Source organism: Chenopodium album, chromosome 13, assembly GCF_948465745.1.
Source record: "Chenopodium album chromosome 13, dcCheAlbu1.1, whole genome shotgun sequence".
NCBI classification, from domain to species: Eukaryota; Viridiplantae; Streptophyta; class Magnoliopsida; order Caryophyllales; family Amaranthaceae; genus Chenopodium; species Chenopodium album.
Window position 1 is genome coordinate 53,614,117 of NC_137846.1, and position 18,700 is coordinate 53,632,816.

General features: G+C 35.5%; 1 protein-coding gene across 1 annotated transcript; it reads right to left on the reverse strand.

Annotated features, from left to right (window-relative positions):
- Positions 1 to 367: 367 nt before the first annotated feature.
- On the reverse strand, positions 368 to 18,503 carry LOC145574977 (protein ENHANCED DOWNY MILDEW 2-like). Its single transcript, XM_081632878.1, has 20 exons — positions 18,416 to 18,503; positions 17,593 to 18,011; positions 17,417 to 17,513; positions 15,739 to 15,792; positions 15,432 to 15,625; positions 14,577 to 14,673; positions 14,361 to 14,459; positions 13,504 to 13,751; positions 13,325 to 13,414; positions 12,747 to 13,187; positions 12,432 to 12,582; positions 12,193 to 12,294; positions 9,341 to 9,433; positions 7,072 to 7,113; positions 6,233 to 6,343; positions 3,530 to 3,601; positions 3,307 to 3,425; positions 3,146 to 3,209; positions 2,907 to 3,064; positions 368 to 1,725 (listed from the first exon to the last, which is right to left on the reverse strand). Exons 2-20 carry the CDS (start codon positions 18,000 to 18,002, stop codon positions 708 to 710), a joined length of 3,660 nt encoding a protein of 1,219 aa, XP_081489004.1. The 5' UTR covers positions 18,003 to 18,011; positions 18,416 to 18,503; the 3' UTR covers positions 368 to 707.
- Between the last annotated feature and the right edge of the window lie 197 nt (positions 18,504 to 18,700).

Consider the following 18,700-nt stretch of genomic DNA (forward strand, 5'->3'; position numbering starts at 1 on the left):
AGTTCGAAGTTTCTAATTGTGTAGTTGTGATTTGATCCTATTATTCCATTTTTCATTTTCTGTTCATGATATGTTGCTTACCTTTCATTCTTTTGCCCGGAACGAATAGTAATCGTTTTACATATAATTAAGATAGGATTCATCTTACTGAAAATATAGAGTAAGGCTAAATAACTAACACATAAACCACCTAACACTCAATAAGTAATCAAGATGTCGACAATATCGCACATTCTCTCTTATAGAGCCTAGTCATGCATGAAAGATTCAAGGTTGATCAAAGGAGCCTTACATTGATCTCCCCTTATTTCACTGGCAATTTTGCCAAATGTTAGATAATTAATCTTACATCTTACGTTACCATCAATTTCTTTTATACTTTTATCAATCACTAAGCCTGGAAATATTTTGATAACCTTAACAAAGGCAACCAGATTTTAGAAGAATTACATCATTACTAACATCTTAAAAAAACTTCTTGTTAGCAACCGTAAATTATGAGACATGTCATGGCAAAACTTAATCCAGGACAATACCATCGATATCCCCTACCTTAAAACATGCTAATAAATTAGAAGAAACGATGATTATATACACCTGATAAACAATTATGACTCCCAGCAGAAACAAAACCCAGGCCCCTAAACCGAAATTATATAATAGAGGGTCAGTGCACAGCACACTTCAGTTGAATACACTGTCAATATCTAATCATTGATCCAGCCTCCAGATGAAGAATAAGGATGGTAAGGATTGGCAGGACCTGGGATGAAGCTCCCCATTGGAATGCCAGGATGATCATGCCTTGGACCTGGATGATGGTTGTAGAATCGAGGATCAGTGGGGCTGGGGCCTATATCAGGAGGACCATGAACAAATCCAGCACCACCACCCATCATAAGGCTCGGTTCATCCAATCTAGCACTATATTTATTTATAGCTGACATATGATCCACTCTGTTATGGAAAAGAGATGGTTCTGGCATGTATGTTGGTGCTGCAAACCGTTCAGGGGTTTCACTGTAAGACTGGTTTATTCCATATCCACGAGGGTGGTGATAATTGGGAATGGGGCCTGCATCTTCAGCCCATATCTCTCTCCTGTTGGGATAAACATCACCTTGTGGATGGTACTTTGCCACTGTGTCATGACAGTAAGGATTCCCAATTCTGTAATTTGTAGCCCCTGGGTGATCATGATCATGATCATGAACTGGCCCTCCACTCATTACATTCAAAGGGGACTCGTACATAGAAGTTGGATTCTCCACGGAAAATCGTCTCTCTTCGTGATGGATAGGCTCGAAGTTTGGAGATCCTGGATGATGCCTTAAATTGTGGGGTTCCCTTCTGCCTCTTTTATCAAAAGGAGAGTGATGGAGCACTTCATGACGAGTATTATCTGGAGTAAAACGTTGACGTTTGTAGTCTTGAGAGGACTCAACAGGCCGTCCAGCTACATGCATCATTTCACGGCGCCTCTTTTTCTTTTCATTCTTCTTCTTACTTTTACTATTCCCTGGGGTAGCCTTTACTTGTTTGTCTATACTATGATCCTTGCGAGCAGATTGCTTCTTAAGATCTTCATTTCCACCTACAGCTCTGTCCTTCTGACCTTCAGGTGGATGAGTTTGTGGGGAAGCATTGTCAGCCTCCTTTGCTATAGAACTCTGACCGTGATTCTTGAATGACAAATCACGATCTAGCCTATTAGTCGGGTCGTTCCTAAGAAACAAAGTGATGTAGAAAAGTGAAACACAGAAACATTCTCCATCCTTCAAGATTATCAGAGAAAACAAAGTATTCAACTTGTCACAGTCAAGTTTGCAATATTTTTTAGTACATTCTATTGGTGGGAACTGGGAAGAGTTTCAAATCGTAGTTTTGCATCGGCATGTGTGTCATGTTACTATGGAGCACTTGAGAACAACGGAGGGAGTATCAATTTAAGAATTTTTCTTTACGTCTTCAAAATTTTACAGCTCTATTGGTAAGAGGGAGTATTTGATAGCTCAAGACATAATTCAAAGACAACTAGCTTATTAATAAACTACACAGAGGCCCTATACACTAAAAACAGGTTTTAATCAATAAAATTGAAAAAACACTTGACAATCTGTAAAAACCAGTTTAAAAATCAAAAGTAAATTCAGTTTAAGTAAAAAAAAAAAATGGTGAAGCAAACAGGGCCTAAAGTGTTTTGCACCACCCAAAACACCACAAAATGCACTGCCAGGATACAAATGGAGGGTTTTCTTACCCTCCCACACCCTCAAGATGCAAGGACAGTTTTTAGACTGATGGCTGGCTCTCACCTCATCTAAGACACCAATAAAAAAATTCCCATTTGCCACAGTAAATTAATTGTAAGAGCAAAAGAAAGTTTTTTTGCTACTGAAGAGACCTACCGGGCTACAGGGCAAGAGGGAAAGAGAACAACAACAACAAAGTCTTGTTCCCAAAATGATTTGGGGTCGGCTAACATGAAACGTCACAAGGAATTGTACGATATAAAGAAAAGGACATAACAAAATCATCATTTAAAGAGTTTGAAAAAAGATGAGTAAGTGTGTAAACGAAAGAGCAATTAAGAAAAATTAAGGGAGTTTTAAAGGAGAACCAAGAAAAAAATTCAATAAGGTTTTAAAAGTGTGGTTAAAACATTGAAGAGGGAAAGAGGGAGAAAAAAAAAAAAAAGGTAACCCATTTAGGTTTAAGGAATAAGGCAAGGAGCATCCCAAAACTTCTCATCTGTACTACTTTTATGCAATTTAACCAGCTTACCAAAACTGGGTATTATTCGCACAGGTGCACAGCTCAAGCTACTAAAAATCCAGTGAGCATACAAATCTAAGTAGGAATGGCAAATAATGAGCTGAAACAAAAATGGGATAACTGCAGCTCACTCTCTTTTCTGTCCATGCGGATGATTATGCTTCTTTGCTATTTCCATATGTTTAGCAGTCCAATCTTGGCGACTCCAAAGATAGAGGACAGGTGCTACAACGTTCCAATCTTCCAACTGTTTGTCATTTATGTCAACTGATCCAGGAAGATAGAAAGACTGCAAGGAAAAGGGGCATCAAAAAAGATATGCAACAAAAAACTGTAAATAGATAGGTAATTCAAACAAATTTCATATTACCTTTCCAGAGAGTTGATCTTTATTCTCCCAGACCAAATCATAAGGAGGTTTCTTTTTATCTAGCCTAAACAAACAAAAACACAGCTAAGTACACACACACACACACCAGAGAGAGAGAGAGAGAGAAGGGGGGGGGGGGGGGGGGGGGGGGTGAACGATACCTTTCTGTTTCAGGGGGGACAATAAGAATAAGGAGCTTTGGCTTAAATTGAAGGGCCTTGTTTATGAACTGGTTTGCCTTGCTTGCTTTAACCCCAAAAGGAGGATTTAGCCCCATGATCTGATCCAGCGTTAACAACAAAGCAGGAGAAAATTTTCCAAGATTAATAAATAATTGACTCAAAGTATCAAACTGATATAAATTTTCATGAAAATATTTCTCACCAACTTCGACCCCGTTGGCAATTCATTAGGTTGAACATCCATCCAATCTCTTGTCTCAAAGCAGAAATCATTCTGTAGAAGTATTCATTAAAATCACTTTAACATGATAAAAATCAGAGAACAAGACGAGCTATAAGAGGAAATATAACAGCCTTGGTCAATTCAATAAGCTGAAGATAAGATTATGAGCAAGAGAGACTTTGAAAATTCATGAAATTTTTTTTCAAGGCATAGGGATCATCAAAAAGGAGACCGAGGGAGGGAAACAGATGATGAAGGGGGAAGGCTGAAAGGTGCAATGAAGTTGCAAGTGGACCACAGGCTGAAAATTAGAGGGTTCAACCAAACAGCATCTCTGGGAAGTACACATGCTTTAACTCCAGCTTTGTAAAGCTAATTTATCATACAAATGCCACTGGCCAAACGCAACATTCTGCTCACACCAAGAGATGGGAAAGGATTCCAGTTCAAAACAAAAAAACCAAAAGGCAAATATGGTCCATCCTGTTGTTTCACCCTATCTTCACTGCATTTACCTCACAATAATTCTTCTGCATCCCCCTCTACTTACATCCTCTCATATCTCCATTGCTCACTCCACTCTTTGCTTGCTTTCATTATTATTTGATTTTTCTTGAATTCTAATTACACACGGAAAATATGTAATACCTCTCATTCTCACCAAATATTACTCTGTGATTTACATGTCCACTTGAGCTATACTTCATAACAAATCCATGAAAGAAACTATGGAATATATGATTTTTGGTTTGAAAATCTTGGAGATTCTTCAAATCTTTATCAATCATCAAACCAAATCCCAATCCTACGCATCAAGGTGATACCACAGTAGTAATACCATTTCTTCCCTACAACAGATAACATGGCTTTGGGAATATTTACATATAAGTTCTAATCCAAGGTGGTGGGCAATTTGATTGTTGGTGGTTAGGTGCAAAATTAAGTATCTAACAGACTATCCTCTTGGGAAACAGGGGTGAAACAATAAGCGTAAGTCCTACAGAATACACATGGAATGACAAAGGATAAGTCTCTACCCTTGAATATTCTGCGTACACTCAAATTTTCAAATATAGCCAAATTGCTGGAAAAGTTTAGGAGTTCTGTAAAAGAAGAAAATACATGACTAAAGCAATTCTCAAAACACTTATTAACAATCATATCTCATTTTCAAAATCTTCAAATATACTCTAAAAACTATTACAATCAAATCTCGCTTCAAATACCCCTTCATCTCCTATCACGTCTCAAACAACAATTGGGAAGCACAACTCATCTCCAAAAATTTTGTGCACTAAGAAATGATCAACTATTTGGGGACAAAGGGGGTGATTTGCTCAAGTCTACAAAAACTGCAGTAAGTTGGAAAACAATGCAAGGTTAAAATGAAAGAGTTCATGTGAAAGCAAAAAAGAAGACACACAAAAATTTTAGATAATCCCACTTGTTGAAGTTTCACCTGCAAACTCTCCTCTATTGAAGAATGGTGTTATTCTAAAGTAAAGAAGAAATTGAAGACTACACTAGTATGTGAGTAGATGAAAACTGTATGATATTAACTCTTTTTAAAATAATTGACAAGGCACAAGCACATCTGTACATTAAATATAAGTATGAAAATCACCAACTTGAATCTCCAAAATCCGAGAAAATATTTCCTAGTTTGCCAATTAATTCCACTGTCTCCAAAATTCAACAAAACATGTGTTAAGGGATGTTTTGTGGGGTTTGAAGCGAGATTCGGCACTTTAGCAACTGTTTAGGGATTCAGAGGGTAAGTTTGTCAACTTTGATCCCCAGACACGTGTCACTTATAGTAAGTAATTCAAGAAGTGCTTTTATCACATAAGATTGGGGTTAACAGCGACAACAAGTACATCACCAAAGTGACAATACATGCATTCACAAAAGTCAGTCTAGATCAAGGTAGCAAAGTTCAGCTCTGGATCTGGATTAATGAATCAGCCACAGGGGTAAACCTTGAATAAGAAGTTTGGCAAGTGGAGAGCATGTTATTATGGGTTCAGAAAAAACCTTGTCATACAATTGGAAAATTCATGAAATCACTACAGCTAATATGTCTCATATGTATTAATATATATGACATACCTAAACATCTGACTGCAAAAAAATTATTAAGTGGTATAACTTTAGATACAACAACAACAAAGCCTTAGTCCCAAAATGATTTGGGTCGGCTAACATGAATGGTCATAAGAAACCGTATGATATAAAGAAAGGACATAACAACAGTATCATTTGAAAGAGTTTGAAAAAAACGGTGACTAAAGCAAGCAAAAGAAAGAGCATCCAAAAAAAATTAAGGGAGTTTTAAAAGAGAACCAAGAATAAAATTCGAGAAAGATTTAAAGGGGTGGTTAAAACATTGGAGTAAACAAAAAACATGAAGGTTAGAGAAAACTTTAGAAAAGGAAATCAATACAATTCATAAAACATTAGTGGGATAAAATAATAAATATATAATCACGACACATCGTTGACGTGAATTTTCTCCCTCCACAATGCCCTATCCAATACCATATTTTCCTCAATCCCCAAAGCACTCTTGTCACTCTCAATCCCCTCTTCCAAGTTTTCTTAGGTCATCCAATACCTCTCGCGTTCCCAAACACTTGGTACAAGTTAAGATAGCCAAGGAAAAAAAATATGTAATAAGAATACCTTTGGCCTGAAAAGATCATAATTTTTGTAATTGCATTTTCTCCCCCTAGTTTCAAGCTTTTCTTTCATAAGCTGGCTGAAATCATTAGCTCCACAACAGAAATCAACTATCTGTTCAAAATGTTTAACATACAGCAAAGCATTAGCAATATAAGAAAGAACTACATCGAGAGTTTTAACAAGTAACGGAAAGCCAAAAATACCCACTACCTACAGCACATAGAAGAACAAGCGTAAAAATCAACTAGCTTAAACATGCAAATACTGCATACTACAAATACAGTTTTAGCACTAAAATTGCAAGAGAATAATTATAATTCGTATATTATCTACCTTATATGCAAGATCTTTACAAACTATTGCAATTGATTTGAAAAACAAAAAAATTGCACATTACAAATCCAAGTAACACCTTCCATCAGTAACTACCAACAGGTTTAAGTAATGCGAGCTTTTTTTTCTCAGAATGACCATGAAAAAATTGAGGCCAAGTCAGCATAGTCACTGAATCTGAAGGCACCTAATACTAACATTTCCACAGCTAAATCAATACCCTCAAAAGTCAAAACAGAGAATCACCAAAAGTTCAATATCACTTAATACCCAATATTGAATTTTCGGGAATGGAGGTAAGCATAAAAGATCTATCACCTTGATATTAATGAATGATTTTTACAGGACCTACTATAACTAATTATATAAAGCTGACCTCACTTATCAAATATAGGTTGCGCTTAAAGACACTGCTACTAACTAATACTTTTATATAAAAAATAAAAAAAATGATTTAAGTATATAACAAACATAGTGGAAGAGTACATAGCAACAGAAACTCATACCGTGTCATCGTCGTTAACATACCAATGAAGTAATTCAGCAATCTGCACACAGAAATGATGCTTTCAGAAAACCTTTCAGAGATTTTGCTTGTATAAATTACAGAAAACACAAACTACAAAAAAAAAAAAAAAAAAAAAAAAAAAAAAAAAAAAAAAAAAATAATCCAAGGCAGCGCTATAACATTGCACATCCTTCGGATAACCTTATTTACCTTCTAACAAGGATAACTTGGATGCATAGATGTGCAAATCAACATAATAAGAAGCTCATTTCAAGGGCATGGTACATATTATTTCCAAGGAAGTAAGCTCATTCATACAGAACAAGGTTTCAATGACAAACCAGAAGACTTTGCCAGAAAAGGCAAAAGTTGACTAGAAGCTTGAGCAATACAAAGCCAGGATTACCCAAAAATAAATAAAGAAGAAGTAATAGTCAAGCAGGCAGGAATTAGGGATTTAAAGAGTCCAGGGCTACAACCCACAGGCTTTTGCTTTAAGCCCTGAAACTTTAAACTTACCTTACCGCCCACTTGGAAAAAGTATTAGAAAACAGAGAGCTAATACCCTAAAACCTGAGCCAAAAACATATCCATCCCAATCTATTCCACATTTGCTTGACCCCCCAGGTAAAACATAACCACTTACCGCCCACTTGGAAAAAGTATTAGAAAACAGAGAGCTAATACCCTAAAACCTGAGCCAAAAACATATCCATCCCAATCTATTCCACATTTGCTTGACCCCCCAGGTAAAACATAACCACTGTCAAGAACTAAGGTTTTATTTTGACATTCTTGCATGACTAGTAGGACCAGACTTCGTATAAAACATAAAATTTTAATTATAATGGTGGAGATGGCATTTCCTGTACAAGAGAATCCCGATAATTACAAATGTAATTTCTGAACATATATATCCTCAATAAATAATCAGATAAACTCTCAATTCCTCCTGCATCCAACCCAGATTTGTTTATGAGGAAACAACACTCCAACATATTGGATGGGAAAGCAACTTCAACTACAACTTTTTGACTCCATTGCAAATCATTATTAAGATATATTATTTACACTTTCATTATTCCAAAGTTCCAAATTCATCAAACTAGATGGGAGGCAAGGGTAAGCAAATTAAATTAAGAGGTCGATATCTCTTAACAATTCCATAAACTTATTTCTTTCCTTGCATCTTTTCTGCAACCAAACATAATATTTTAGCAGCTTTAAAGGCAATGTCTTTCTTTTCTTTTATGACAAAAAAAAAAAAAAAAAAAAAAAAAAAAAAAAAAAAAGACTGGAAAGGATTGAATGCAGCTTATGCAACTGAAAATTAAGCAAGAGCTTATTTGAATATGCTATGGCTCACCCTAGACCTCCAGAGCTTTTTACATGGAGCAGGAGAACTCCATGGGGTAATACTAGATATATATGATAAGGATAATGTTAGCTCATAGCAAAGTTTAGTAGAGGGCATCAAGGTCTTTTTGTAAGAATTTGTTAGAAAAAAGCTTTGCTACGCCAGTAACAAGTAATAATAATAAAGGAAAGTGTGATAGATCAGCCAAGAAAAACCAAATAACAGAGAAAAAGCAATAGACCAGTAAAATAGAGAAGAAAGATTGAGGCTTTGATTAACAAAACAACGGTTTACACAATCGATAGGTTTAGCCTACCAAGCTCTATAGTGACTTGAGGTCACAACTCTCCAAATAGTGACTTGAGGTCACAACTCTCTCAAGGAAGGATTCACTCCCAAATCTCTGCCTACTTTTTCCTTTCTCCTCTCTCTGTTATTTATACTAAGGCTAAATAATATTAACCTAATAATACTAGACTTCCCACAGTGCCCTTCCTAAAGTTAGCCTATAACAGAAAGCTGTAATACGGGAGGCATGTGAAATGTAGAGACAGAGCATAGAAGGAATTATCACCCGTCAAAGAGTGATAACTTTGCAAGTGTTAATTATACTGATCTTCAATAAAAGTAGTTCAGTTTTCCACTGTTTTACTGCTTCCTTGAGTTACAGCATAATTCTCATAATTTCCAACTGTTCCAGTTTGGTTCTAGCAAATTTCCATGTTAAATCAAGAAAATTTGTAGAAATGCAATTCGCCAGCACCAATATGACTTTTTTTACCAATAAAGGCATGCAATTAAAATTCATCTAAATCAAGTGGTAGAATTACAATCACAATAAAAAACACTCAGAATTAAAGAGCTAGATAATTCTCACTCACTGAGTAAATAATATCAGAAAACAGCTTACCTCCTTTAGCTTTTCAACCTTGGTAAAATGACGACCATACGAAGTATAGCGCATACCATAGAGGAAAGGAGCAAGGTGAACTCTAAGCTTGCCCTGCAAACAAGAAGGATGCAGCATACAATCAATGTTCAAATTTTTTTTGATACCAGAGTAGCTGACAATATGTAGCCAACTAAAGCACTAAACTACAGTCAAAACTCAAAAGCAAAACAATTATGCAATCTTAATCACAAATCAAAAGATTTATTATTTCCCCGATATAACCTTTCTAAATACTTCGGTCTTCGATAACTGCAACATGAAGCCCATGTGATGACAAGACGCTTTTGGGGGGGGGGGGGGGGGGGTCAAACTGAATGTATATTTGGGAAAGTGGAAATAGTCCCTAAACTTTATAAGGATAAAGAACCATGCATCTAAAACACAATCAACCAGTTTAGGGCTTGTTTGTGACCATTTTTTGTTTTTAGTTTTCTGTTTTTTTAAAAACAAAACAACCAGAATCAGGAAAAGTTGTTTCCACATAATTGTTGTCAATTTTTTAAAAATTCATGATATTAATAAGTTTGACCAATCTTCAATTCATTATAAGACATATATCATATGATTTTGAAAAACAAAAGGCCAAACATCAGAAAACTACAGCAATACAGAACAAGCCCTTATATTTTAGTTGCAAGGTTTCAAAAATAATACTTCCTCCGTTTCTTTACTTGCAACACCTTTGACTTATACCACTTGGTTTTAAAAGGCGTGAGGCGCACCAAGGCACAAAAGGTCCCTGGAGCCTAGGCGCAAGGTTCAGGCGCGCGTAGGCGAGGCGCACCTTAAGACCCTAAAACCTCTCCAAAATGATTTCAAGACTAATATTGTACTTAAAGCTACATATCACATCTATTATAAATGCATAAAGGGAAGCATAATTTGACAAAAATCATCGCTAACTCATTAAAATGCAGAAGTATTTGACAAGTACTTAGAGACTAGTTAGAGTAAGACATAATTAGCATAATTTAATTAAAAGAGAGAAAGAAAAGCAAACATAGTGTAGTGGATGGTCTCCTAAAGCACTAAAGAGTCTCTAAATCAACATCAAAGTCTTCAACATCTTCATTATCCGCATCTTCACCAATGTTCTCCTCCCACTCCTCCTCATCATCATCATCATCACTATCATCATCATCATCATCATCAATCACCATTGGTCTCTTCCCTTTATTCCCTCTAGATGATGATAGAGCATTGTTTCTAACCCTTGATGCCCCTCTAGTAGCATAGGAAGGCTCATTGGCCCCGGTGGCTTTACTAACCGCACTACATGTCATTAGACTAGCATTGATAATTCATAGTTAAGGAAACATATAGTCATTAGAGATCATGTCACACTTTAGACCTGCCTCAATTTTTACTTTCGTAAAATATCAAATTTATATTTATTAATAATTAAACATACAGGTGATAGAAATAACAAGCGTGAAATGAGATGTGTATCAAGTAAAAAGAAACAAAGAAAGTAACTTTTTGGAAGAGTTTAGACCTTCGATCAGTTTAAATCCTGAATTTGACTTTTGAGTGTTTGTCAACCAGCTTAAGGGGCCACAGGTTCCAATAAAAAGCTCTTTTACACAATGCTCAGTTGCTCACTAGTCACTACTCAAGCTTGTTGACTAGGCTATTAAAATAAGACCTAAATAAATATACTTTAAACAATTGAAGCTTTTAAGGCTTCTTTAATGGAAGAAGATGATAAAATGTTGAAGAAGTACGATGAATCAAACTGGTAGAGTAATGGGATAGCCAATATAGTCACATAGGGAATGCCACAAAAATTTGTGGACCCCGTTGCCCCCTTCTATTTCTTATCTTTCCTTTTTTTTTTTTTTTAATCCTTAATGAGTTAATGTTGTACAGCCGTAAATGGGTAACTTTAAAAAATTTCATTATTTTTTGAAGTTATTTACCCGTAAGGCCATAATTCAGATTTTCTTTATAAAAATATACAAGTATCTTAAAATTTTCCAACACTTTGCCTGATATAAGGATTTAAAAAATTATTCGAGACACTTTTTGACCGTATCCCCATAATCGGTTATTTTTTGAATAAGAGGATCAGATCCTCCAATCCCTACTTGGATACGACACCCAAACTCGAATCTGTGCAACATAGATGGAGGTATTAACCCAACAGAGAAATGATGCAAAAAGTGGAAGTCAGAAGACATACTTCCTCCGTTCTTTTTTACTTGACCCGCTTTGACTTTTACACTATTCACCACTTCTCTTTTGACTGTCTTTTGTTAATAATATGTAAGGACGAAAATATTCATCGGGGGTCTTTTTAAATTCATCTCAATAAGTACTATCATAATACATTACTTTTGTAATTTTTACTTAAAAAGAATTAAAGTTATTGATCGTTAAAGTTTTGCATTGACAAACGTAATAAAAGAAGAGGAAGTATAAAAGTAATGCAAAATCCCACAAAGTCTACCAAGAAATTGTTGGGATGACATTTTTTATGGGACCAAAGGAGTAGTATGGAAAACCGATAATTTGGAGTTATATGACAGAAGAGACTCTTGCTGGACTACCTAGACTTTAAATATAACCAAGGATGTAAAACATTGCAGAAAGTTGTGGCGAATATAGCTTAAGAGTAAATTGATCACTAGAAGAAACTACTTTCACTTCCCACAACCAAAATACAACAGCAACCACTCCATACTTGTGGAATTGTGGTTGGGTAGGATGGCAAAATAAAATATTTAATAGCTCTCAAAAACCTCATAAACTATGAAATCAAATAACATAGCAGAAAAGTAGTGCTTAACACAGCAATGTACAGAAACTACCTTCCAATTGATCATATTGTTAAAAACTGATGGGTCACAGGCTTTTTTTACATCTACAACACTGCTTCCTCCATCTAGTTTCTTAATTGCATCACGAACAGCCTACATACAACACAAAAATGAAACATACAGTGTCAAACAGTCAATAGCACAACCCAACTGCTAGGATGTAATGGCACACTGGAAAAAGCAACAACAAATGTCAATTTAATCTTCTTAAAATAGGTCAAGAATTATACATCACATGACTTTTGCACTTTCCCCTGTGTAATACTCTTACAGGGTTCCATTTTTCGCTTATATTCACGGCTAGAAATTAAACTCTCATGTTTTGCAATGATATCATCCAAAGTGATGATAGACGAAGCTTCACTCATCAAATTGAGAATCCTGCATTACGAAACCATACATTATCACCAAAATAAATACACAGCAGAATTTTAATTAGCCAAGCTGCTGGTTATAGAACTTGTAAACTCCTCGGCACAAAGAATATAAATAAAAACATTTAGAGAAAGCAAACTCAGAAACCTCACACCAGGAATAAACATTACCATCTTTCAGACTCAGAATCTAATTTTGGCACAAAACTGTTCACGGCAGATTTACTTGTTTCAGAAGATTCAACCACTGCGAGTTTCTCAGTCTGGCAAGGCTTGAAACACTTGCGTTCTTCAACTGCAAAAGATCCATCAATGTTTGTCAAACCAGACTTCTTTTCAGATGGTATCTTCTTGGATAAATTACTTTTTTGCAATTTAGGAACTCTTCTGTCAATCTTTTTATCAGAATCAATGTCTTCAACAGCCTTTTTCTTAGACTCAATGGCAGGTAAAGCCAGAGAAGGTGCCTTCAAAGAAGCCATTTCCTTTTTTACTGCAACTTTATCTTCCTGCAAAACTCCTACAGAGGACCCTGTCTCCTTTTTTGTAACACCAGGAAAGATAATATGGTCCCTTGAGGGAGTCCCTAAATCATCCCTAATCTTATGCTTCCTGGTGTAAAAAAGAACATTATAAAAAATAAAAATAAAAAAATTAGTCACTGTTTGAAGAATTATACTATAACAATGTGACAAATATATACAATCCAAAAAATAAAAGCTTGGCAGCAGAATTTTAAATTCACTCACAAGCAATATATCAAAATGCGGTCTACCAATAGGCCTTCCCAAGCCCTTTGTTCAATGCCTGCATCTTCATCTTCTTCAAAAGCTATCTTCCTGGTGAGAGTGACATAAACAAATCAAGTGACAATCTAAAAGGACCGGTGCTAAAAGCAATCGAACCTAAAATTTAAAATAGATTTTACCTGGGTAAACATTTTTTGTGATATGCCTTTGGACAACGTCTACAAACAGCCATCTGCAGTTGAGGGTTGCTCTTATCCTCCGCTTGTTTACAGACACAGCAAGTATGAAGGGGGCATGTAAATGACTCTCCCAAACGGATCTTATCTGCAAACTCTTTAGCAGCATCTTCATTATTCCCATGTAGCCGTTTTGCAACACAATGGGGATGATAGAAGTATCCACAGGTTGCATTAATACATTGAAACACCTGGGGAAAAAAAAATTTGACACTCATAGAGGCGTCACAGTAGAGACATTTTGCACATTTGGAGAATTCATATAATCATATAGACAGACCATGTATACTTTGATGCAGCATATCGCAATTCTACATATAGTTGATAGATGTAGCTCAACCATGTATTCAAGTTTCTGAGATACAGAAGAAAAGTTTCTAGAGACATGGAAGAAAAGATAAGAGTAAAATAAAAACAGAGACCAGTCAACCAAATTTTAAGGTTCTTGTTGCACTCAGACCAGACTTATTCATCTAAAAATATTAGAAAATAAAGAAAACTGAACTGTACACATCAAACAAAGTCAAGTTTTCCAACAAATTCAATCTGAAATCACTCAATGGCCACATTGCATAAGAAAAGATATCAAAAACAGCTTGTTTAATTGCTCACAACCTTTCCAGTTCCTTATACTACATTGTAAAATAGAGTAGCCTTCTTATGCAATGTACATCAATATATTTATGTCACAAAAACTATGAAAGATTTGTACGGACAGCCAGAGATAGAAAAGTAATAAATGAGCATATAAACAGAAAAGGGTGAGCAAGAAGCAAAATCTTAATTTATCGAGCTGATACCTTGGCACCAGTCTGTTTATCAGAAGACCCTAACTGCCCACAGGAGAAGCATTGATGCTGCTTATATTGACAATTTTGACACTTGAAATAAGGCAAAGCCTGCAAGGTAACACTTCATATCAAGTTCCACAAAAAAATAAAAGTGCAGAAATTAATTTTGATAAGCAGAAGCTAGTAATTCATTTGACAATGTGAATAAAATGAAAAGCAACTCACCCGCACTTCCATCTCAGTAAAACCAAGCGAGACGCATTTTGACGGTTTACCGGCTCTTCGAGTAGCATGAAAGGATCTCATGCAACTTCCTTCACAGCTGCATTAAAACAAACAAAATATAAACTAACCATAGACATATCAACGTAATATACTGTTTCAAGTATATCGTGTCCCAATCCATAAGCTGTAATTCACATATGTTACATAGTGAAATATCATGTAAGCAGCTATACACTAAAATCAAACTGATCCGCCATATGATTTTCACAGAAAAGAACAGAAACCAAAAAAAAAAAGTTATATATAAAAAGAAAGTGAAATAAGGTCTCATGGAAGAAATGATGCATCAGGGGTAAGGGTGGGACTGTTGATTTGGGAAGGCAAAAGTGGGTGGGACAGCTGTCTGTCTGTCTGCTAATTCCCTTTTTTTTATGTTTTACTTTTACTTTAGATTATTTTCTTTGGAAAGGTGCATAAAGCACATGAATAAACTTAATATCACATGTCAATGTGTCACGTACAAAGTATATCATTTTGGCTTTGGGCCTTCTATTTTTTGGTACCAATGACATTTTTTTTTTTTCGACAATAGTACCAATGATAATATTATGGAATACCATTTTTTGTTAAATACCCTTCCATAATAATTGACAATTATTACTGTTTTTTTAATTATCTAAAAAATTTCCGACACTTTATATACTAGCCGTGTCCAAAAAATTAGTCAAGACACTCTTTTGACCGTATCCCCGTATCAGCTATTTTTTGAATTGGAGGATTGGATCCTCTGATCCCTACTTGGATATGACACCCATAACATAGTCCAAGATCAATAATACAAGATGATATACATACCACAATAAGGGACCTCCCTCATCACATAAGGAACAAACTGAATCAAAAGGCTCATCCTCATCGCTTTCCTCATCAGACGAACCACCTTCATCACTAGAGCCAACTTTGTCATCACCAGAACCATCCTCGAGATCATCTGACAAACAATCATCATCACTAACCACAAACTCACTTTTTCCTTTAGCTAAAACATCCTGTGTAACCAACAACGGGCCCGCATAAGCATAACGTGCTATGATGCCACTTCAATAGAAAGAAAACATAGAACAAAAATATATACGAAGTATTAGATAGTAAATAAACAAACCTCATCAGTTTTATGCTTCTTCTGCGGGTTTTTCTCAAGAAATGCCATTAAGCACTGTCCAGAGCCATTCTTTGATATTAGACTAAAGAATACATGACAAAAATTATAACAAATAACATAAACTAGAACCATAATACATGTATTTAATCATCAAGGCAGATAAAAAATTAGCGTATAGACAATGTGAACAGAGAAATACTGCAAAGCACATCCATAGTATAATTTTCACAAGTCATATAATAGAAGCCCCGGGTCCTCGAGTAACTAGCAAAAAATTAATTGGTGTTACAACTAGTTAGTGGCCTACAAGAATGAAAGGAGGCAAACAGAGAAAAGTATTGCAGATGATTAGTAATATATAGAAAGAACAACTGAAATGTAACAAAATATAGCCAGTTTTCAACAAACTCAAATGAATATTTTTTTAGCTCAGGGATAAGGAAATATATTAATTAAGTTGTTTGGTCACAAAATTCCAAGATATGCAATTTTTTCTTCAACTTTGTTATCTCAATTTCTCCTCACTTATAATCCATTGCTTCACGCTTTTTTTCACAATCCTTCCACAATGCATTAACCTTAAGATAAATCATTGCTTCCCTATACTCACCACTTTCAAACCATCTTTCTCTCCCCTCAATCAGACAATCACCCATTGACACCTCCCTTCTTCCATAAACCCCACTACTCCCTCCCCTAGCCCACAGTTACACTCCCTTTTGACTTTCTCCCTCACTCACCAGCCAACTCAGCCCTTACCCCTCCCACAAACATCCATTTTCTTCACAAACCGCAATCCGCAAGAATTCATCCAAAATACATATTTTTTTCCTTGCTTAATTTCCCAAATCCATATAAGTCAAACATTTCCCAGCCACAGGCCCACAGTCACCAGATTCCTCAAATTTCTTTGACCTCCTGCAACTTTTTTGTTGTTTCAAAAATCCCATATATGCACCAGTGATACAATTGACACTCCCTTGCCCTTACTCTTAGGACAACCTTACCCCAATGCTTGCCCCACTACCACCCTTCACTTTCTTTTGCCTCAGCCTAAACCAATCCACCACCACCGCCCTCCCTCTTTTCAAACCCCTCCCCAAAAAATACCCACCGGCACAACCTGCAATAACTCCTTGTCATCACAAGTACAGCGATACCTTCCAGTCTTCCACAGGTTACCTAGATTTTGGCTTTGTTGAGATCATTAATTACTAATACTACTATCACTAAAGGATTAACCCTCGTTTACCATCATCTAAGAGTACATTTTGGTAATCCAGAATTTATCGATGATTATGTTACTATGAAATAAAGAAAACCCAAACAATAATGATGAAGCATACAATTAACACAATTCAACAAAAAGAACAAATTGGTATCTTTTTTCTATCAAGAGCTTTGCATCAGGTGAATGGTTATTGGTAAAATCCCTATGTAATGATAGAAAACTGATTTATAAGCTTAACATGAGTTTCACATCATTAGAAGATTTTACTTCTATGAAATACACTAAATCTTTAACCAAAGCATAAACAAAGGAACATGTGTTGCAGACAAGGAACATGTGTTGGTCAAAGGAATGTTAAATCAAACTATCAGACAACAAAAAAATGCCTATTGTCAAATACATAAATAAGGTGATAGAGCAGATGAGAGTGTCATGAGACTGACATACCTTTGATGTTTTTAATGATTTGTCGTGCTTCACAGCTTGCTCAATCAAAGCCCTATTATGAGTGAGGTCTTTTGTAGAAGGGATGCTATCATACAAGCTACAAATCCGAAAAGAGGGTGAGAAACTATACTTCTATAAATGCAAGCAAAAGGAATGTCCTATTTACCATTAAATACCTGAAAATATCCGATAACTTGTTCCTAACACGACTCCAAGCCCACTCTGGCTTTCGTTTTACAACATGAAGAAAATTCACGGTTATCAACACCGTCCTAATATATTCCTCATAACTTTGCCTAGGCTTTTGAAGTTTGATCCAGTTGTTGTCCTTAGAAAGAACCGATATCTCCGGTTTTACTCTGGAGCAATCAAACTTCCAAGCTTTCACAGGCTTAAAGATTTTATCCAGTCCACCATCAGCATTACCACGAACGTATATCGGGCTTTCCGGCCCCTGCTCGGTCTCATTTGAATTCCAGTTCACAGGCAGAACCGAAAATGAAATCGGTTCCTCACCATCATCAACAAAGTAATAATTTGTGACGGATTCCGGCAACTCCTCCATCTCATCATCAGAAATTGCCATATTCTCAACCTTTGATAATTAACAAGTTATTAAAATCAAAAACCTAACTTCAACAAAAAAAAATCCTAAAACACCTTCCAGTAAAGCATTAAAGAAATTGACAAGATAATTTAGCATCAATAAACAAACAGAATCAATCACAAATTCACAATCAAACAATGATAAAATTCATGATAAATAAATAAAAAAAATTAAAAATAATTCACAATATACAGAAGTTCTGTTATCAAAGCAAATTGCATGTAACAAAATTCTTGCAACAAAATCGCTTCAAAAATATCATAACTTTGTTAATTTTAAGCAATAATTCAATCATTTGCCGTAGAAGAACCCTAAATTGACTATTAATAAACGATAAACCCTAAATTGTCGAATTGAAATTCGATTGTTAAACGAAAGAAAGGAAAAATTACCTCGAAAGTAGCTTCAATGGAAAATTGAGAGCACGCTTCAATGGAAGAGAAAGCGGTGTAGAGTACTACGTACTGAAAAGTTATTGAATCTAATTTATATCGATGGTCAGAATTATCCCTACTCTCCCTTTTATTTTAATAAGTGTTACAATTTGACCGGTTTATAGTTTTAGACAATTTAGGTCTTGTTTAGTTAACCTTAATTTTACTTATTTCAGAAAAAATAAATTCTGATCAAATCAGAAAAAATAAGTTCAAACCAGATCATCGTTTTATGTGCAGTTT